We start from the raw sequence: 23,037 nt of genomic DNA on the forward strand, positions 1-23,037 counted from the left end.
GCACTGCGACGCTGACTGTGCCCTAAGATCGTTACCGAAGACTCAGTTAAGTGTAACCTCATTTTCCAATCAAATACTCCAATCGTGACATTGTGTCACACCGGTCTTTACTAACAATAACGTAGTGACGTCACCATCTATGTATAGAATGCCAATCGTGATACATCGGCTATCTCGGATTCCTCCGTATTTATGAAATAATGATACATCGGCTATCTCGGATTCCTCCGTAAGATAGGCGATTTGTGAAATAAATCGTCTGCTGATCCAGAGTGATGAAATAAATCGTCTGCTGATCCAGAATGTCAAATACTCTTTATTTGGTACTAGGCCTATTTGGCGCTAAAGAAAGGTAAATATTTCTGTATTATGGAACCATTGATGCACAGCTGACAACTCACAACTGTTTTGGAAAGACGGGTCCGTGGTAAGCTTTATGCTTATTAAAGTTATCTTTAGTTTAACGTAAAACTATTTACTTGATGATTCAAAAGGGTGCTGGATGTTTCGGTAAATGACCAGTTCGGTAAATTGATTTATAGAGTAAAAGTCGTGGATGTTTCGGTAAATTGATTTTATATAGGAGGTATACCTACAACGAGCTGTTAATGACACCTATTATCGGCTTACAATAACATTGGGGGCATTTATTTATTTCGCACTTACTCACAATAGAAACAAATGGTATTTTTTGGTAAACATGATTAAAGAAGGAAAACGTTTGTTTATTTCACAGTTTGAAAGTTACTGGTCGTGTATGTAAAAACTCGGCCACCAGTGTTAAAGCATGTTCACGATCTAAACATAAATATCTAGATTATTTTAAGAATAATACCTTATGTGCAGAACTGTTTGTAGGAAAAAAAAGCGAGAAATTTATTTACATACGAAACAAACATATTTGATCTTATTATTTTAAACCACCGAAAATTAACCATTACATAAACATGAGGTAGTTTGCCAACATAATGAATATGTTGCCCAGCTCTTGCCACGTGGAGGCCACCTCTTGTAAGAGCCACATTATTATATTTTTTTAACTGCTTTAATTAAGGTATTTATCAACTAAATGTTTAAAAACATATATAAAATACAAAACGATCATGACCTTAATATATAATTTACCTCCATCGATTAGAAATTTAATAGGTTGCAAGCCTGGATAATTAATAATAACACTTTGCAAACATCGTACATTTAAACAGATAATTTAATTAGTACCAAACAACTCAATTAATGTACATCAAAATTAATCCACAGTTTGCAAATAAATGCCCCTAATGTTATTGTAAGCCGATAATAGGTGTCATTAACACCTCGTTGTAGGTATACCTCCTATATAAAATCAATTTACCGAAACATCCACGACTTTTACTCTATAAATCAATTTACCGAACTGGTCATTTACCGAAACATCCATAACCCATTCAAAATGCATGTTCGAATCTGATAAATTTATATTGTTTTCGCTTATGGAGCACAAGTAAACGGATGACAACTGTAAGATGTGTTTATTATTTACGTTATTTGATTAGCATCTGTCAGACACATTTTATCCATAGGGACCGTTAAGTAAAAATATTCTATTATACTACATATATATACAAGGGATACAACTGTGAAAATTCCTGCACACAACCATGGTGTAAACAATAGCGAAAAATTTGCTTCCAAACGCAATAAATACACCAATTAAACTGTATTACAACAGCCAAGACATTTATCTTTCAGAAAATAATACACTTGGTAATAAAGTACAAGCTTTTCATTGAACTAAGAGAGAAAGTTTCATTTAAAATGCTCTAAACTCCTTACTTGGACACAGGTGTGCACAGCTGAAAACTGAGAATTCTAGAAGTAATTTTCGTATTCCTTTGTTGTAAAGCTCTTTTGCTGGTACATATTCCTTGGATAGTTTTTTTCATAGTAAAATAGAACATAATTACTATTTAGTGAGCATATTTTGCTAGAAATTCATATCAATCTGCTTCAATATCACAATGACAATGTTTTACTTTCATTTTGGATAGTTCACATGTATTTCTAACATGCGATTTTATTGGTTGAAATTCCACTGCAGTAATAAATCCAGCCATTCACGTTCAACGTAAAATTACCTGACAAATTGCATACAAATCCTTGAAGATAGTAGAGTTGTAAACATGTTTAATATTTACGGTGTTTTACATATATGCAGTTACATGCAATTATGGAAGGTGTATTCTTCGATTAATAAAGTGTCTATGGATAATAAAACAATGTAAAATTTGCTCAACTTCTCTGTAATTATTAAATTATGAAACAAAATGTGTCAAAGTGGGTGTGCACACCTGTGTCGCATTTCGAAAATTTTACCGTTTTTCATGAAACTTTCCTTTCAAACACAACTATGAACAGTCTTACTTCTATAAACATAGTTATTATCTGATAGATAAATGTCTGAGCTGTTGTCATACAGTTTTTTTGGTGTAATTATTGCTTTTGGAAGCGATTTTTTTGCTTTTGTTCAGACCATGATGTTGTGCAGGAAATTTGACAGTTGTATCCCTTGTATATATGTATATAGTATAATAGAGTATTTTTTACCTAACGATCCCTGTGATTTTATCCAGGACCAAGTGTTAAGATACTGTAATTGTTTTATTTTCTTGTATTTTCTTTGGTTTCTTTTAAAAGGTAAATGTGTGTAGGAGAAATATATTGACAGGAGCATGCATTTGTGTTCCTTAATTACTTGTGGAGTTTAACTGTGCACTTGAAACATGTGGACAAACACTCCAACAGTGCAATGTCGAATAGGTGTTTATCTCTGAAATGTCAATCCATACCTGTTAATACACACTGTTCAATCCATACCTGTCAATCTAGTCAATATAAATTGCCGCCTGAGAGTCTTTTGATGATTTTTGCTTTGGCAGACTCTTGGCGTCAATAGTCCACTCTATCTTTTAATAGCGAGAGTTCCGACACGAATTTCGGTCGCATCACTCCTAAATTTAAAAACACACATATTTGTGACTTTTATGAAAAATGTTGCCTAGATAGTATATATTGAGCAAAATATATCGAAATTTACCTGTTAATAAACTATATTTCGAGTTTGTTTCATCCAATATCAATCCCTGTATAGTATTAGTAAAGATTATGTTATCTCCCTTGGTGGAGGTTAAATTCAACTATGTTTGTAACTGAGTTCGAACAAAAAAAGTGTGAAATATACACAAAACAGTAAGAAATGAAATTGGAAATATTAATCATAAGAAGAAAAAGAAGCAAAAGAATAATTATAACTACTATAACTCAAAATATTAGAATCGACAGTAACGAAATACCCCAAAAGTAATAGGTACGAAATAGCTATGGTACGAAATAAGAACAACAACAATGCCAAAATGGTTGCCTTTGAGAAAATGATTGTTCAATGTCTATGATTTCGAATGAAATACAGGTAATTTTTGTGATCTTAGTTCATATTTGTCAAACAACCGGTAGATTTTAGATATATACACTTGTAAATACTGTAATTCACATAATAGTATTGTATTTATTTTTCGTTATGGTTTTTACAGACCGGAGTTTCAGCGTTCAGATTTAATCTGAACGCGAATTATTTCAGCTACCTGTCAATCCATACCTGTCAATCCATACCTGTCAATCCATACCTGTCAATCCATACCTGTCTATACATACCGGTCAATCCATACCTGTCAATCCATACCTGTCTATACATACCGGTCAATCCATACCTGTCTATACATACCGGTCAATCCATACCTGTAAATCCGTACTGCTACTCATGCTAGCAATCTTGTGTGGGGCAAACCTCAATGCATTAGTGATATAGGAATAGGATTATAGGTGTATCCAGATTTAATAACTTTTGAAAAAAAGCCATCTGATCTGAGGTACAAACAACGCTGACCTTTTGTATCCAAGAATGGTAGATTTGGTCATATAATAATGCTTGATTGGTCATTGTCAGCTCGGGTACTACTTACATGTACCCTGGGTACTCGTAAATATACTTAAATGTACCCGGGCAATCTATCTATCTATATATACTGCCAAGCGCACTTAAGAGCATTATAGGCAGAGGGACATTATGGAGTCCGTTTCCTGGGAAGAACCAGTAGATCTACTTGGAGTCTATGGAGGAGATTAAAAAAAACAATTCCCGAGTAGGGAGCGAACTCACAAACTCCAGATCGCTAGGCGGACACCTCATCCACTACACCACCACGATCTGGTGCTTAATTGGTCGTTGTCGGCTATTTTTTTTTAATTAATTATATTCACATTTATGCCAATTCTCTGTAAAATGACCTTTATTATTAAAACTCATACTCAAAAAGCATGTTGATGCAGTTTTTTTTAAGATAAGTTTGTTTAAGATGATCGGTAGCACGTTTTACGACATTGGATTTTAGGCGGGAATTCAACTCTAGTAAAGTCTAGTATTTACCGGGTATGATTTAGTATATAAACCAGGGTTTTTTTTTGCTAAGAAAGTGACGCCGATAATTATCGGCGTCTTCCCCTACCAGAATTTTTCCCCTAAAACTACCATTTCCCCTCCAAAAATATAATTTTTCACCAAAATATAATATTTTACCGTCAAAGAAATGTTTTTTTCTTTCTTTTGGGAAGTCGACACTTATCCTATTTGTACCATGTACAACGATCTTGCTCTCTCTCTCTCCCGACGAACACTCAAATCTGGGAATCCCAGTGATTCTATATATAGCTATATATACGTCATGGAAACCGGGCAACTAATCGTATTAATCATGTGACTATTTTACTGGATTCCGGTCTTGCGCGAGAAGGGTGATTCGTCAATTAATGACCGGAAACCAGTCGAGTTTTCATCCGGGTTATGTAAAAGCCAAGATGGGTATAAACGTTAAAACAGAAAAAAAGTCTCACAATTGGCGTTCATACACGAACAAAATAAAACGTTCGGACTCGGAAAATATTAATTGCGTTGACGCATTTTTTAAGAATGAATCATCAAAAACCGTTGAAACCCAGCAGGATTCGGAGGTACATGTAATCGACATCGATTAATACTGTCTGATTATTGTGAAAGTGAAAGTAGACAATCGGCAGCTGCCGCACCTTTCCCTTCCAATACTGTAGCAGATCTAGATCGTCAACCCATTCATCATGAAATTGAAATCACAATATTGAAATCGTTCCCCGGCCCCAGTTGAAAACATTTCCCATTATTAGATCTACCCCTGCAACTTTATTTAGGACTTTGACTGTAATATCATACTTGTTCATGTGTTTAAGAACAAAAAGGTCAGAGACATGTCTCTTTTTCTAAAAAAAACCTGAAGTCTGTAGGCGAGTTATAGACATTGAAATGAACAGTTTTTACTTTTTCCCCAAATATGTCTTTTTCGCGCTCGATTTTCCCCTTTTACCCAGCGTCTTCCCCTTTTTCTAAAAAAAAACCCTGATAAACCGTACCAGGGCTACATGTAAGTATTCTAAAGAGTGTAGCCCACAATGACCAATCGAGCTATACTTACATGTACCCCGGGTACGGTAAATATACTTAAACGTACCCGGTCGATATTAGACTGTACCAGAATGGTATTCCAGCCCAAAATCTGATGTTGTAACACGAGCTACCGGTTAACGTGAAACGATATTGTTTATCTTTAACAAACTTCTCTTTAAAAAAAACTGCATCAACATGCTATTTGAGTATTAGTTTTGATAATATAGAGCCTATTTAACAGAAAATTTGACATGAATGTGAACATTATTAATTTAAAAAAATAGCCGACAAGGCAATTATGCTGTAACAATATACCGGTATATCGGTATATATCGCAATACGCAATCCGCATATTGTATTGCGATAAGATTTTCATCATACCGGTACGAAAATTTTACAAAAATTCATTCACATTTCGTCCAGAAAAGCCATCCGAAATAATGATAACAAGGTAAACAAAACAAAGCAGTGTAAATATTTTTTTTCGTAAAAAAGCATTCTGAAAAGTATATTATACGGAGTAACGTTGTTACATCGGAGCATTCGTTCGATGCTTTTGAACAGATTATCGTTGAATTAATTGCGCACAGCTGTAAATGTTTCGTTCGATTCTGAATTGAGCATTATTAAATTTGTAATCCAAATTTCGGAAATACGCTTCAAAATTTTAATGCTAATGCGACAATAAAAAATTATAGCCTCAAATAAAAAGTGCTTTATCCTTTGTCTCTATAAAAAGCGCGCGAAAATTATACAGACATGTAGGACGTCACATGGAAAGTATGGGCATATTTTGTGTTGTATAAAAATGGGAACATCACGTCAGGTGAATTACGCGTGTTCAGTGGAAAAAAACGCCCGGGTTGGACGTTATTTCATCACATTTTTAAATAGTAACAAATGCCAAAATGTATTTGATACTTAAAAAAAGTTGCGAATGTTTGTGTTTCTTGTTACTCTTGAGCACATTTACCGGTCTACAGTAAATATTTACCAACATTTGTTTTAAAACTGGAATATACGGGATTATCGGGTAATTGGCAAGTTATAATTTTGGTAAAAGTTAGCAATATATTGCGATATATTGCAATACGGGTTTTTGAACTGACAATATATTGCAATACGGTTTTTGGCGTATTGTTGCAGCACTAGTAAGAATACTTGAGAGTACCCGGGGTACATGTAAGTAGTAACCGAGCCGACAATGACCAATCTGGCTATAATAACGGTCGATAGGGTATATGATTATTATTGGATTTAAAATATATCCTTGTTGTTTGACCAACAGATAAGTGAAATTTCCCAAAGTCAAACCCTTTTTATATTAAGTCTAGATGCATTTAGGAGAACTTGAGGAGAAGATGCATAAAATACAAGGAGCTTAGGAATATAAGCCAGTGAGTTTGCAGTATCAGAGCTTTTTATCTTGATTTGGGGATAGGGCCTTGCAGTTTTGTAAAAGATTATCAACCAAAGTGAAATACGGTAACGCGGAAGAAATTTCCCAAAGTAAGCCTTAATTTTGGAGAAAATTGCATCATTTTAAAGAAATTCTCTTAGGGCAAGGGTCCTTTTTCTTGGGGGAAGAAGCCTTTATAAGGCCCCTGCCAAAGAAGGAAAAAAGTCCTGAGTATTTACACATTATTGTCTCAAACTAGTTTTCTTGTGCAGAGTTTCACTCTGTTTGTATTTGAGTGACAACATAATTTCAATAAGATGTTTTTAGTATGTGCAACACAGTTCCATATATTTCAATTAATTATTTTACGGAGTTATTGGATGTTTTGCATACCTCAAATATGGATGGGTTTGACATGATTTTTCAGGCAAAACTTCATAACTTGACAACTGAATATGACCAGTTCAGAACAAGTTGTATTTCGAATGAGACCAAAGGAAAACAAGAACATTGTTCCAAGTATCAATATGGCAGAAAACAATGAAGGAGCTGATAAACAACTGCTTGATGCTCTTAAAGATCTCAGAGTAGGAGAGAATAGAGTTCATGATTACAAACACAATATAAATGTGTTTAGATGGACATTGAACAAAGTGATCCTCATGACCCATGTGAATATATTTTTGTATTCTACATGTTTTTGGATACAGAGTGGAACACTGCCGGTATGTTACGACATGTGGTGAATATAAATTTTCGAATAAATGTAAAGTTTACTGGTATCAATGATTATGAAATGTTTCCATTGGTTAAATAAATAATTTGAAATGCTTGAACAAATTGTATTGTGATTTTATAATTCTGTGTCAAGAAATAAGCGGTTTAAATTTTTATGCCCCTGAAGGAGGGCAGATAGTGATCGGACCGTCCGTCTGTCCCTCGGATGTCTGTCTTTCCGTCACACTTTACGTTAAGGTTTCGAAAAATGCTCACTTATATGTCGCTTCAGATAGCAACTTGATATTTGGCATGCATGTTTATCTCATGGAGCTGCACATTTTGAGTGGTGAAAGGCCAAGGTCATCCTTCCAGGTCAAAGGTCAAGAAAACAAATCCAAGGGAAGTAATAAGCTTCAAAGGGAGATAATTATCTGAACCTGCCAAATGATAAAAAAAATTGTAATCAAAGCGGCACAGAAGGGGGCATTGTGTTTCTGACAAACACATTTCTTGTTTTGTCTAAAATTATGACTGAAAGGTATAATAATGTAGGATACCAAATTCATAAAATCAATTATTGGCATTTCATAATTCTATTGTATTTATTCATTAAGTACAAGGTATTTGTTATTTGATTATTCCAGTTACTTTTTTTAACAGTACATCATATGTTAAACAGTTACCAAATGAAATTCAATTTACCAGTTGATACTGTTTAGTTCGCCTTTTCTTCAATTCTAATGAAAATGCTTTGTTTTTGCAGTATCTGACAAAGAGACTGGGCGTGAATTCTGTCTGGTATGGTTACCTGCAGACTGTGTTTGCCATTGGCCAGCTAGCTGGGGGTCCATTGTTTGGCCGGTTTGGTGATCTCTTTGGGGGTCGTGCAGCTATGAACTTGGCCTTTGTTTCTTCGGCGCTGTCGTACTTATTGCTTTCGATGTCATCATCAGTGACGCTGCTATTCCTGTCCAGAGTTCCGGCTTTGTTTATGCATGCCATGCAAGGTATTTGAAATAGTTGTGCTATTTATAAGATTTTTGAATTTTCAAAATTTATAGTAAGTTTTAAGTAACAACAATTTTCAAAATACTTAATTCACAAAATTATATCGTCCAAATGATTTGTATATTTAATATTGCCATAATTGTGGGCTATCAAATATTGAAAAGAAATTAGGAAATTTAAAGCTCCAGAGCTTTTCTTACCATTTTTTCATCAATGACCTATACCGGTGAAATGGGGAATTTCATTATGCTTTCTAATCATCAGCTTTTCACAGGAATACACCCTTCTTTTAATAGCCTCATTACACAGGTGATAAAATTATCCATCACTACCTCATTTCAAAGGTGATCAAATGATCTATCATAACCTCAGTACACACAGGTGATCAAATGATCTATCACTAGTCTCCAATCATAAGCCCTTTAAAGGAATACACACTTCTTCTAATGCCCCTGTTACACAGGTGGTCAAATGATTTATCACTAGTCTCCATTTATAAGCCCTTTAAAGGAATACACACTTCTTCTAATGCCCCTGTTACACAGGGGGTCAAATGATTTATCATTAGTCTCCATTCCTAAGCCCTTTAAAGGAATACACACTTCTCCTAATGCCCCTGTTACATAGGTGGTCAAATGATTTTTCACTAGTCTCCATTTATAAGCCCTTCACAGGAATACACGCTTCTTCTAATTCTTCAAATGCCCTTACACAGGTTGTCATATGGTCTATCACTACTCTCCAATCATAAGCCCTTTACAGAAATACACGCTTCTTCTAATACCCCTATTGCACAGGTGGTCAGATGATTGTCACAGATCTTGGGGACGTGGGAAAGAGAGCTGATGCCCTGGGGAAGCTTGGGATCTCATATCTCATAGGAATGGTGCTTGGACCAATGATTGGTGGACAGATTACAAAACATTTCAGGTATTTATCATGTGCAATGCTGTATGTACTAAAATTAGAAAAGAATTCATTAAAGCAGGTAACAGATGATATGTCATCAATGAGCAACATAGTATACCAGTAAGTACAATGTATCTACAAAACTATTATTTTTTTATAGTTATACCCCCACAAACGAAGTTTAGGGGGGTATATAGGAGTGAGCTTGTCGGTCGGTCGGTCTGTTGGTCTGTCTGTCGGTCAGTATTAAGTGTCCGCTCACTAATTCAAGTAGTTTTCATCCGATCTTCACCAAACTTGGTCAGAAGTTGTATCTAGATGATATCTTGGCCAAGTTCAAACATGGGCCTTGCCAGGTCAAAAACTAGGTCACGGGGTCACTTAGTGCATTTTAAACATTAAGCATGGTGTCCGCTCTCTAATTCATGTAGTTTTCATCAGAGCTTCACCAAAATTGGTCAAAAGTTGTATCTAGATGATGTCTAGGCTAACTTCGAACATGGGTCATGGCCGGTCAAAAACTAGGTCACGGGGTCACTTAGTGCATTTTAAACATTGAGCATGGTGTCCGCTCTCTAATTCAAGTAGTTTTCATCGGATCTTTACCAAATTTGGTCAGAAGTTGTATCTAGATGATGTCTAGGTCAAGTTCGAATATAGGTCATGCCGGGTCAAAAACTAGGTCACTGGGCTACGTTTTACACATTCAGCATGGTGTCTGCTCTCTTATTCAAGTAGTTTTCATCCGATCTTCGCCACACTTGGTCAGAAGCTGTATCTAGATGATGTGTAGGTCAAGTTCGAACATGGGCCATGCAGGGTCAAAAACCAGGTCACGGGGTCACTTAGTGGGTTTTAAACATTGAGCATGGTGTCCGCTGTTTTTTTTAAGACAACATGAAAAATATTCTGTGTCAATGCGGCATGTGGGGGTATTCGTCACGTCTGTGACAAAGCTCTAGTTGTATTTGAAAATATATGTTATAATAGCCTATAAAGTCTCTACATTGAAAGCTGTCCTTGCAACACACTTTGTACCAGTAGCTAATTATCTTGTTAGTGATGTATTTATGCAAGTTTAGACTTAAGTATAACTAAAAACAAGCAACAAATGTTTATTGTTTATGCCTATCTGGAGTGAAGTATCTTTAATACAGTAGGTTTGATAAAACACAAATTATTCATTGTTAATGAACAAGTCCTCAGAGAATTATTAAATGTATTATTTAAATTTATCAAAATTTGTGAGCAGAAATGCTAATGATTTCACAAAAACCAATTAGTTAATAAGAAAATAAAGAATTGTATTTACCAGTAAGTTCAATGAGGTTGTTTGGTTCAAACAGAGTAAACTCACTAATTGCACAATTATCTAGTCTGGTTGCATTTCAGCTATCACTTTAAGACAAAACTAGATTGAAAGTTATATGTACTGAATGGTGTTATTTTAGCATTTTTGATGCAGTTGTTTTTATCTTTCAGTCAGTTATAGGACGGCCTTTATAAACGATTTCTGAGAATTTACATATTTTGAAAGATGTTTCTGGATTGTTATCTATTGCTTTCAACAGTTTTTATAAAATGGAATTATATTTATCTAAATATATTAAATTAAGAAATTTAGCCTTATTATTTTCATTTCAGTGAGGAAACGGCTGCATTCGTGGCTTGCATGGGGTCCGTATTAAGCATTGTGCTAGTACTGCTGTTTGTGCCACATAGGACTAAGAAGGTGGAAGTTGCAGGTCAGTTGAAACACTGTTCAATATATCAAAAGGTTTTCATGGTTTTGATACAGTTTTAATAACCAGATTTGTGATAGTCTAGCACAGAGTTGAAAATAAAACTGGATTTAAATTGTCGCATAGTCGTTTGATTGACAATGCCATGCGCAATTTTTCGTAATGACGTGAATCGCATTAACTGAGTTAATGCAGTTTATTACGTGGCTAATATGGCAAGTAGGTCCCATTCTAATATGGTCAATTCATCCGTAAATGAAATATACAACAAAAAAGTCATAGATGAATCGAAGTCTGATTTAATATCTGTTCCAATGTCTTTATGTATAGTTGGTTTCTCCAAATAGACAACAATTCTAACTTCACAAATTAATCTGTGATTAAGCAAGATAAGAAACAATCGTATTCAGTAAATGACTACATGACTGGACACTTTTTCGTTCGTCCTCATCTCATTCTCCTAAGTAAATAGCCATCTAAATATATGCTCAGATTGTGTGTTTTCTAACAAAGCACACACACATAATATATCGATAGATAGCTGACAATCAAACAAAACTCTGTATTTAATTGTTTGATTGGTCAATATAACTCTGCATTTGCACGTGCGAATTGTTTGTTGGCTGATATACTAATTTTGCTGAATAAAGCACATGGTAGGAATTGTCCTAGATTACATTATAGTGTGTTTTGGTGTTGATTAGCAATACTTTTAGAGGTATGGAAATTGTATTCTAATATTTAATTATTAGGTGTCTAATATGAAAACTAATTACTTTGGTATCTATTATGTATAACAGTGTGTAGGAAATCGTTTGTTTGAAGTACAAGTTATATTGTTACATGTAGTTTGTAACACAATATTAATTCACATTGGGTATGCATTTGTGCACTCTGGTAACGCACTATTTATCATCTGTTACAAGTCATTTCGTTGGTCTAGAACATGATAACATATGCTCCTTTATAATTGCATAGTCACATTGTTGGTAATAACATATACTACATTCATGTTTAAATTGCTGATGGTATCAAACTTTCCACATTAATGTTTTACATATGTACTGTAGTGCTCTGTAAATAATAATACTTTTGTTTTTAAACTACATTGTTGTAACTATCTTCAGTATGTGATATTACATAGTTCTCAAACATTCCAGATAAATCTGGAAGTGCCCTTCTAGATCTGAGCAAATGGAAAGAGTTGATATTGGCTCCTGGGGCCCTTTTTCTGCTGTCCCTTAAAATGGCCACAGGGACCCCTATAGGGATCTTTCAGAGCATGTTTCAAGTGATCGCCTTGGAGACATTCAATCTGCCGGCTGATCAGAATGGTTTCTTGATGGCGTATATTGGTGTTCTAACCATGGTGAGTTGGTGGTGTTGAGAGATGAACAAGAAAGTTTCAGCAATTTATGTGTAATTATATAATTTTCTTTATTCTGAATCAACATAATTGAAAACAAATAAAGTTTAAAACTAATGAAAGGCATTTTAATTGTTTTATATGCTACTTTAAAAATCTGATCTGAACATGAAAAATCACTTTGTCCATGGAAATCTGTTTTCTATTATGTTTTAAATGAAATAACATGTAGGCATAACCAATGTGCTAGACTATAACTGGTTAACAAAAAGAGCAATAACATAATATGTTATTAGATATATGCTGAAAGAAACAAAACATAAAGGGATACATTGCAATTTCTCATTTAACTTACAGGCCATATATGATTTTTTTATGCCGGGTCCCTTTGATTAAACTACTATGCATTCCTTTTATTTATGGGGAAAATATGAATGATTTTAAAAATTGTATTCACCCAATTATTTTCGGGGGGGGGGGGGGGGGGGGGGGGGAGCATATAGTCGCCGCTTCGTCTGTCCGTCGGTGTGTCCGTCCGTCCGTGCACAATTTTTGTCCGGGTTATTTCTCAGCAATTAATGACCAGAATTCAATTAAACTTTATGGGAAGCTTCACTACCAAGAGGAGATGTGCATATTATCAGTTGGTTCTGGTCGGATGATTTTTCACGGAGTTATGGCCCTTTGAAATTTTCCATTAACTGTACATATAGTGCAATTCTTGTCCGGGCTATTTCTCAGCAACTAATGACAGGAATTCAATGAAACTTTATGGGAAGCTTCACTACCAAGAGGAGATGTGCATATTATCAGCCGGTTCTTGTCGGATGATTTTTCACAGAGTAATTGCCCTTTGAAATTTTCCATTCTACATATAGTACAATTCTTGTCCGAGCTATTTCTCAGCAACTTATTATGGGAATTCAATGAAACTTTATGGGAAGTTTCACTGCGAACAGGAGATGTGCATATTATCAGCCGGTTACGGTCGGATGATTTTTCACAGAGTTATGGCCCTTTGAACTTTTCTATAAACTGTACATATAGTGCAATTCTTGTCCGAGCTATTTCTCCCCAACTACTGACTGGAATACAATGAAGCTTTATGGGAAGCTTAACTACCTTGAGGAGATGCGCATGTTATTTGTGGGTTCTGGTTAGATGATTTATTTAGAGAGATATGGCCCTTTGAAATTGTTTAAGTTGCTAAACCATCCATCGTATTATTTTGTCTAAAGTTATGCCCCTCAAGACGTTTCCTTTTATTTGAATATATAGTGCAATATTGGGGCAAAAAAAAACTTTGGGGAGCATCACCCGTCTCCGACGGTTTCTTGTTTTGAAAGAGTGGCCGCTTATTGCATTGGGACCTGGCACAACAAAAATCATATATGAATTGATATATAATATTTAGAACAATACATTGTGATGCTATTGTTTGTAAGCACACATTTACACGAAGTGTTATGGTTAGATTGTCTTGATTTCGTCTGATTTGTCAGTTTGCTATTCTTAAACGGTTAAAATGAGGCCAATTTTTTATGGCCAACATTTGCAGAATATTTTTAGCTACAATTTTATATTTAGGTTTATACTTTTTAAACGATCATGACTTTGTATTTTGTACTTTTGTTGAATTTGTGACGTTCTGCCTATTTCAGCTATTTTGCATGTTCAACGCCTTGCCTATGGGTTTTCAGGGATTTACACACGGGCTTGACAGAATATAAACACACTGTTAAGAACTTTATTTTTGCAACTATCTCAGGTTATTGAAATACATTTGCAAAACTCTTCAGTGCATAAAAGACAGTTTTTCTTGCCGTTTGTGGAGATGTCTTAAGGTTAGAGAATAAATCCTTGAAAATGTCTGAAATTGGTGACAGCATGACACATTTTGTGAAGCATAATTGTGCATTTTACATGGAATTCTTTAATAAGAACGCAGGCTTATTAAATAAAGTAATTCTGATGTATTTCAAATGGCGATAAGCAGCATTAAAATCTCTCTTGCATTCACTAGTTGAAATTCTTAAGAAAAATTGTTTTAAAAAGTTATTTGGAAAAAAACAGATCTTGCCAGCGTGTATACATCCATTAATGCTATATCAAAACATGTTCTAATGATATCTTCATGATATCGTTCTGCATGAAAGAGTAATCTTCAAGAAACTTGCTGAGAATTTTTATTCTAATGATATCTAAACCAAAGTCTACAATTGGTCCTGAGTAAACATTAAAGTCAGAAGCCATATTTATGATAACGTCACAAAAACTGCATAGAACATGTTAGTTTTCTGGTTCTCAGTGCAGCGACCTTGGACCTTTGTACCTCTTGTTTTTACATCATAACATTACTCCCCCAAAATTGTTCAATTCAACTAGTTAAAAATGTTAAAACAATACAAAAGCATAAAACTGGTCTAAATATATACCGTTATTTATTCTTTATCAATTCGTATTTAATATTGATAATCATCCAAAACAAACAAATGTCCTCGATCTATTCTTGCAGGTAGTTCAAGGCGTTGGTGTGGGTGTGTTGCTGAGGAAGGTCAGTGAGAATGCAATCCTGAAGTGGGCCTCGTTCCTCATGGTCTGGTCTTATCTCTTACTGGTAAGGCCAAGTACAGTCTTTGTGAGGTCGCTGTGGCATGTCGCGTATCATGTCTGCCTAGTGACAAGGAGGCCAATTGTTTGATCCCAACTGTGTGATCATTCTTTAGATCTCCTCAAAAGACACAAGTAACTGGTCCTATCCGGGAAACAGACGGGAAAGCTTTTCAATAAGCCATAGGCTTTTGATGCAATCGAGATTAAAAAGAAAGGTTTTAAGTAAATACAGTCTTACTCAAGGGAAATGGAGATACTGTGCAGAGGGCATGACTGGCAATGTATGACTGGGTCATGACTGGCAATGTATAACTCAGACAAGGTACAGGTTATACTTCAAGGTGAAAGGTAACCATGATCAGAATCGTAGTAGATGTTGTATGCACACTTCTAAGATTGTACAGCAATACTTTTCTCAAGCTTAGTCAAGTTATAGTGTGCAAAATATGAGAATTCAATCATCTCCAAATAGTGCTTGACACTATTCAGGGCACTTAAAGACTAACAACTTTATATGACTGTGTTATCCCGCAAAACAAACACAATAATGAGTGAACATTTCTATTTTCGACTGAAAAAACATTGTGAGCCATCATAACATTCCACCACTTCCTCCCCTGCCTCCCTGTTACCTACACTCCTGAGGTTTTAGCCCCCATCATGTGTCCGCTCCATATTCCCTATACCATTTGAAGGATTTTCTTGAAACTTTTCCTCAAATGTTGAGGGCATTAGGGCCATGTGCAAAAGGCATGACTGATACTGTAAGAGTGGGTCATGCCCGCATAAGGTGAAGGTCATAGCTCAAGGTAAATGGTTTGAGGAATTTTTATGAAACTTTTCTGCAATCTTAAGTGCATTAAGAAGATGTATAGAAGAAGGCATGACTGGCAAGTCATGCCTACTCAATGGTAAGGTTATTTACACAAGATGCTGAAAGCGTTAGTCAGTCACAGTTTCTGCAAGGTCAAGGTCATACTTAAAGGTCAGAAGTTTGAGCCCATTTTTGTGTGTTTTCAATTGAATGATTATCATGAACTTTGGCTCCAATATATAGGTCATCAGGTAGATGTACAGTATACCTGCTCCAGGTAAATTTCTCAATACAAAAGTCGAAAATGTATCTCCTTTACTCTACAAAAGATTTTCATAAGACTTGGTCACAATGTTAAGATCATTCAGATGATGTGCAGAGGGAAAGAGTCAGTCATAAAGGCTCAAGGTTAAGTGAAGGTCAATAGCTTTGCTTCCCTTTTTAAAGTTTGATATACAATGTACCCTTTACATACTTAAGGATTTTCATGTTAAGTTTTTAAATATCATAAAATTCCATAAAAGTAGTAAGTATTGTTCTTGATTAGCATGTTCGCAACGCACAGGCTAATCTGTTTTTATACTTTATGCACTTGTATTAAAATCCCTTTTCTCAGAGCAAGGCTCATATATATTTTGCAGGCATTTGTGGGCTCCATTCCCCAGTTATGCATGGTTTTAGCCCCACTGACTGTCGGACTTGCATCATCTAACATCGTCATCAACAGTGCATTGACACGCACCGTCAGTGAAATAGATACAGGTACGTGCAGAAATGATTGGAATATTATTACATTGCATTTTAACCGGGTTTTCCATAGAAAAAAAAACTGATTATTAGATTGCTGAATGTCTGCGGGCGGGCGGGAAGGCAAAACAAGCTTGTCCAGGCCATAACTATGTTGTTCATTGTGAGATTTTAAAATCATTTGGCACATTTGTTCACCATCATTGGACGGTTTGTCATGCGAAAGAATTACGTCAATATCTGCAAGTTCAAGGTCACACTTTGAGTTCAAAAGTCAAACATGCCCATAAATGATCTTGTCCGGGCCATAACTATGTCATTCATTGTGACATTCTACAATTACTTGTAACATTTGTTCACAATCATTGGACTGTGTATCATGCGAAAGAGTTACGTCAATATATATAAGGTCAAGGTCGCCACGACTACATATAGATTGAATTTGACACAAGGGGGGTAGCTAGGAACAATCAGTAACAATGCACATTTTGAATTGTCTCCCTTAATCAGACTTTTTTGTTCAAATTGAAATCAAGGTCGCCACGACTAAAAATAAATTGAATTTGTCACAAGGGGGGTAACTAGGAACAATCAGTAACAATGCACATTTTTAAATGTCTCCCTTTATCAGATTTTTTTTTTCAAATTGAAAACTTGGTTTTGTGACAATTTTGTCCCTTGTTGTAACCATTTTTGTGTGTTAAAGCCCATATTCACAAATACCTATTTTTCTTGCCAGGATCCATGCTAGGTCTCAACATGGCCAGTAACTCTCTCATCCGGACTGTGTCTCCTACGATAGGGGGCTACATGCTGCAGGCTTTTGGATTCCCGTCTTTTGGCTACCTCGGGTTTTTGCTGTCTCTAATTGTTACCATCATACTCTTTAAAATCAAAGTACTGACAGTTCTGGTGTGATGATGCTATTGAAGAGGATGGATATCAAAGCATCAATTTAAGTATGTTTATATCACCACAATTGTGTATGTGGGTATGAACATTTTGGGTACGAAAAAAATTTGGGTACGAAAATTTTTGGTACGAAAAAAAAAAAAGGTACGAAAAAAGATCGGGTACGAAACTGGGAGGCGGGTTACATTCTCGATCAAATCTAACAAGAAATATCTTTAAAAAGATAATCGGCGTGAATTTTTCTGTACTACTTTTCGTAAAAACTTTCTATTACAATAAAATGTTTGTGGGTTATTAAAATAACGTTTCAGCAGATATATACAAAACATGACATGATCATTAATAACACCTGTACATCATACCGTACTTTTATTTCGTTGTTTAGGTTCTTAATTTAATAATGTTATATGTACGGAAGTGATTTCACATGCCCGTGGGCATGGATATATGCTTTTTTCTGTTGAATACTGTTTGTTAATTTAAGTTCAATACGCATAGGCATGTTTGTTCATTAAGTATGGCAATACTTTCATGATGATTCTCGAAAGTAGGTATGAGCACATAGCCAACCCAGGTGAGCTCAATGTTAAGAGCACTTGACTACCCGAGTTCGCCCAGGAACATATGGACAAGTTAACTAACCAAAGCGATATGACCTTATATATGCTGAAATCTAACAAACGAACGAATTATCAAACATGCTATGTACACTTTGGTGGTTGTGTAATTTCTGTTAGAATATCGTATTAAATATGTACATTTAAAATGATTGTGCCTGCACGTGAGTTTGTTTCCTTTTTTAAGTCAATACGCGCCTAGGCTGCACCCAGTGTGTGTATGTGTGTATTTACAAGGTTATGAGTTACCTCCGCGCCGCAAAGGCTGCAAAATGTTGGGACCCGGAGTGTGTCCAGCACTCCTACCAAATAAGCTTAGACTGACGACAGTTGGGACGAATTTAAAATGATAGTTGCAATTTCCAGCTTTTTATTTTTGTATTGAAATACTTTTTAATTTTAGATATGGTCTTTTGCTGCGAGGGGATAGGATTTTCCGGAGAAAACCCCACCTTTCCGTTATTGTGACCACAAAACAGACAAAAAAACATTGCGCCGGGAGCGGGAATCGAACCGATGTCGTGAAGGTGAAAAAGCGTGCGTGCAGACCACTGCGCAAGCGGGACGGACAACTACTCAAAAAATGTTGTTTTATCTATATACATCATAGCAGTGCAACGTTTACAATTTGCAGGTTCGAAATTGTTCGTATTCTTTAGATTTGTGAACGCATATAAAGTTAATTTTGCATGTTTTCATTCGCAATTTATTTACAAAATTGAGAACAAATATCAAACACAATAGAGCAAATATATAGTTGTTTCATTGGTCCATAAAGATAAAATGGATGTAAAACTACTAATTTAAAATCAACGTGTTGATACACTTATTGAATCTGTTTCCCCAGAATATGCTGTTCTATTAATATTTACCTTTATCAGCGATAATCAGCGAGGTATGCCGATTAGAAAATCGAGCTATCTCAATCAGAGTGGCTCGGTCTTTTACATAGGTCGCCATTGTGAAGAATTTGTTCATGGTATGATAACTTAGACGAGCTGCTTCGCAGCATCGTCAAAAAGGTTGGTTTAGTATCTTATTTTAACTGTTAATTGTTTTATATTCAAAATATTAGCTCCATTGCAGGGAAATGTTTAAAGGATTTTTATGAGCTTTTGGGACAATGTTTTCAATGTATTCAAAGCAGATTTGTGTCATTTTAAAAGGAACTATTCACAGCTTAGCAAATTTAGATTTTTTTTTCCAAATTTGATTAAATAATATATGTAATCAAAAAAATAAAAAAATATTGGAACTATAATTTGAACGAAAATATTGTACAATGTAATAACGTATAAAACTTTATTGAATGAATGCAATTCATTTGTAATGTTTTATTTGTGCATTGGAAAATATATGGGTAATAATTACACATTCAATTTAAAGGTTGTATACATGTATTTGTTTTTTTTATCCAACTTTTACAGGGAATTCGGTTGATTGAAGCCCTGTTGATTAAATTTCTGCTATAAACCACGGCACGAAATGACGTCATTTTTTTCGACAAAATGACGTCATAAATCTAGCAAAATTTTTCAGTTAAACTAATATTTTTTAAATTAAAAGGTTTACTGAATAAAAAGTGGGATAAATAGATTAATATATTAGATTTGATTATTGATCAGGTTTATCATGCTTAACACGATAACGAAAAAGCACTCGCCAAGGCTCGTGCTTTTTGTTTTCTTAGCCTTCCACGATAAACCTTATCTATAAGCAACACTCACCTATTATTCTCTATATATGGTTGAGTGGCTTATGTTGCTGTACAGATATTACTGATTATTAATGTTTTGTATTTTAGCCATTTACTGCCACAAATCTTACGTTTTAAAAATACACAATCAGTGAATTAGTCCCTTTAAAAAAAGTTGTTATGATCATAATATTTTTCTGAATTGCTTTATATATGTTGCTTTTATATTTGTTGTCGGTTCTAATAAATATAGTCATTTATTTAAAAGTATTTCGCTTTTATGTTTGAAACAGATTTTTGCATTGAGTGTGTTAAAATAATGTATATTTGGTATAATCTAGTGGTAATAGATTCTTGATTATATAATGTACGTAACATAGATTTATTGCTTTAAGAAATTGTTGGGAAGACTGGCTACTTTACTGTTGAAATGTTGAATAAAAGGTACAGTTCATGACAGAGTCCACTTGTGGGCCCATACTGGTTGCAAGAAATGTCACTGTATATGGGCCTAAGGCTTAATATGGAAGGAATATACAATTGGCACCTGTTGCTAAAACTCGCTTGTCTTGAACATCTGGTTGCTCAAAATTTCAAGGTACTGTTATTGTATTTCTATATATTCACCTCAATTTGTGTCGGTTGACTCAAATTAATAGTGGTGGAATGTTATGATGGCTCACACTGTTTTGTAAGTCGAAAATATAAATGTTCACTCCTTATTGTGTTTGTTTTGCGGAATAACACTTTAGGTCATAAAAAGTTGTAAGTCTTTAAGTGCCCTGAATATTGTCAAGCACTATCTAGAGATGCTAGAATTCTCAGCTTTTTCACACTATAACTTGACTATGCTTGGGTAAAGTATGGCAGTTCAATCTAAGAAGTGTGCATAGAACATCTACTAAGATTCTGATCATGGCTACATTGCAATAATACTACTCAGATTTATACTTTTATTAAAAAGAAGGAATCTATTAAAATCTATAACTTTTGCAATGTTTCTGTACATTAAAAAATCAACTGTTCTACACTCATTGTATTTTTTTTAAAGAATTTATGGAAATTAAAAATCAACAGTTTTATACTCATTGTATTACCAGTTATTTAAAAAAAAACAATTTAGTTAAAAACTTGATTACGCTTGTGCTAACATCCTTGTGCTTATTTACAATGTGAATATGTGCTTAGCTACTACTCATTCATACGAATAAATGGTTTATAGATGTGTGTTTGAACTGTCATAAAGTAATCGAGTAATACAAACAAATAACACATATTTGGTTATAGCTTATTGATATGTAGCATGTTTTAAGACAGAAACAATTTAAAAAATCTCATTTGATTTTGTTGCTTAAAGAAGTAAACAAAATAGGAATTGACACAACAAGTTTCACTCTTTCCTAATATATTTTGCCTCAATAGACGTTTTCAAAGTTTGTTTTCACAAATTGGCTACATTTTCTTTATGTAACTCAACAAACAAAAAAATGTATGTTTGGGATAAATATAAATTGCCACAGAACAATTTTGACTCTTTCCTGATATGCCTATTAAGACGAAATATATCAGGAAAGAGTGAAACTTGTTATGTGTAAATTTATATTTATCCCTACTGGATACGAACTGAGTAAAGTAGGAATTGTTTAATGTTTCAAATTTTTATGCTCCCCCAAAATTTAATTTGGGGGGGGGGGAGCATATATTCAACGCTTCGTCTGTCCCTGCGTGTGTGTGTGCGTCTGTCTGTCCGTCTGTGCACAATTTTTTCCGGGCTATTTCTCAGCAATTAATGACCGGAATTCAATGAAACTTTATGGGAAGCTTCACTACCAAGAGGACATGTGCATATTATCAGCCGGTTCTGGTCGGATGATTTTTCACAGAGTTATGGCCCTTTGAAATTTTCCATTAACTGTACATGTAGTGCAATTCTTGTCCGGGCTATTTCTCAGCAACTAATGACCGGAATTCAATTAAACTTTATGGGAAGCTTCACTACCAAGAGGACATGTGCATATTATCAGGCGGTTCTGGTCGGATGATTTTTCACAGTTATGGCCCTTTAAAATTTTCCATTTACTGTACATACAGTGCAATTCTTGTCCGGGCTATTTCTCAGCAACTAATGACCGGAATTCAATGAAACTTTACGGGAAGCTTCACTACCTAAGGATATATGCATATTATCAGCCGGTTCAGGTCGGATGATTTTTCATAGAGTGATGGCCCTTTGAAATTTTCCATTAACTGTACATGTAGTGCAATTCTTGTCCGGGCTATTTCTCAACAACTAATGACCGGAATTCAATGAAACTTTATGGGAAGCTTCACTACAAAGAGATGTGCATATTATCAGCCGGTTAAGGTCGGATGATTTTTCACAGAGTTATGGCCCTTTGAAATTTTCCATTTTATATATAGTGCAATTCTTGTCCGAGCTATTTCTCAGCAACTTATGGGAATTCAATGAAACTTAATGGGAAGCTTCACTACCAACAGGAGATGTGCATATTATCAGCCGGTTATGGTCGGATGATTTTTTCACAGAGTTATGGCCCTTTGACATTTTCTATAAACTGTACATATAGTGCAATTCTTGTCTGGGCTATTTTTCCCCAACTACTGACTGGAATTCAATGAAGCTTTGTGGGAAGCTTATCTACCTTGAAGAGATGCGCATGTTAATTGTGGGTTCTGGTTAATGATTTATTTAGAGAGTTATGGCCCTTTGAAATTTTTAAGTTGCTAAACCATCCATCGTATTATTTTGTCCAAAATTATGCCCTTCAAGACGTTTCCTTTTATCTGAATATATAGTGCAATATTGTGATAAAAAAACCTTTGGGGAGCATCACCCGTCTCCGACGGTTTCTTGTTTCTCTTGGCTCTGCATAACTTCAAGTCCATCAGATATCGACTGTACTATAATTGATACAATATATACATATTTGTACAGTGTGTTGTTGCAATAATAAACTTTAGATT

The 23,037-nt window shown here is 34.9% G+C and overlaps 1 protein-coding gene across 6 annotated transcripts; it reads left to right on the forward strand.

Annotated features, from left to right (window-relative positions):
* Nucleotides 1-319: 319 nt before the first annotated feature.
* LOC127857578 (solute carrier family 22 member 18-like) lies at nucleotides 320-22,241 on the forward strand. Of its 6 annotated transcripts, none has more exons than XM_052394051.1 (10): nucleotides 320-427; nucleotides 7,336-7,633; nucleotides 8,392-8,635; nucleotides 9,434-9,566; nucleotides 11,190-11,290; nucleotides 12,448-12,656; nucleotides 15,169-15,270; nucleotides 16,722-16,842; nucleotides 17,567-17,786; nucleotides 18,760-22,241. In XM_052394051.1, exons 2-9 carry the CDS (start codon nucleotides 7,364-7,366, stop codon nucleotides 17,743-17,745), a joined length of 1,359 nt encoding a protein of 452 aa, XP_052250011.1. In that variant the 5' UTR covers nucleotides 320-427; nucleotides 7,336-7,363; the 3' UTR covers nucleotides 17,746-17,786; nucleotides 18,760-22,241. The 6 variants fall into 6 exon arrangements, with proteins under 6 accessions (XP_052250011.1, XP_052250009.1, XP_052250010.1 ...); XM_052394049.1 differs by having other exon boundaries at nucleotides 326-420; XM_052394050.1 differs by lacking the exon at nucleotides 320-427 and adding an exon at nucleotides 1,426-1,509.
* Nucleotides 22,242-23,037: the final 796 nt, after the last annotated feature.

Source organism: Dreissena polymorpha, chromosome 14 (genome assembly GCF_020536995.1).
Source record: "Dreissena polymorpha isolate Duluth1 chromosome 14, UMN_Dpol_1.0, whole genome shotgun sequence".
Classification (NCBI taxonomy): Eukaryota; Metazoa; Mollusca; class Bivalvia; order Myida; family Dreissenidae; genus Dreissena; species Dreissena polymorpha.

Bases quoted from the DNA above. Each gene is read 5' to 3' on its own strand.
- LOC127857578 (XM_052394051.1), top strand. From the start codon at position 7,364: ATGACCAGTTCAGAACAAGTTGTATTTCGAATGAGACCAAAGGAAAAC. The intron at 9,567-11,189 runs GTATTTATCATG...TTTTCATTTCAG, and splicing joins CAGATTACAAAACATTTCAG to TGAGGAAACGGCTGCATTCG. The intron at 15,271-16,721 runs GTAAGGCCAAGT...TATATTTTGCAG, and splicing joins TCTGGTCTTATCTCTTACTG to GCATTTGTGGGCTCCATTCC.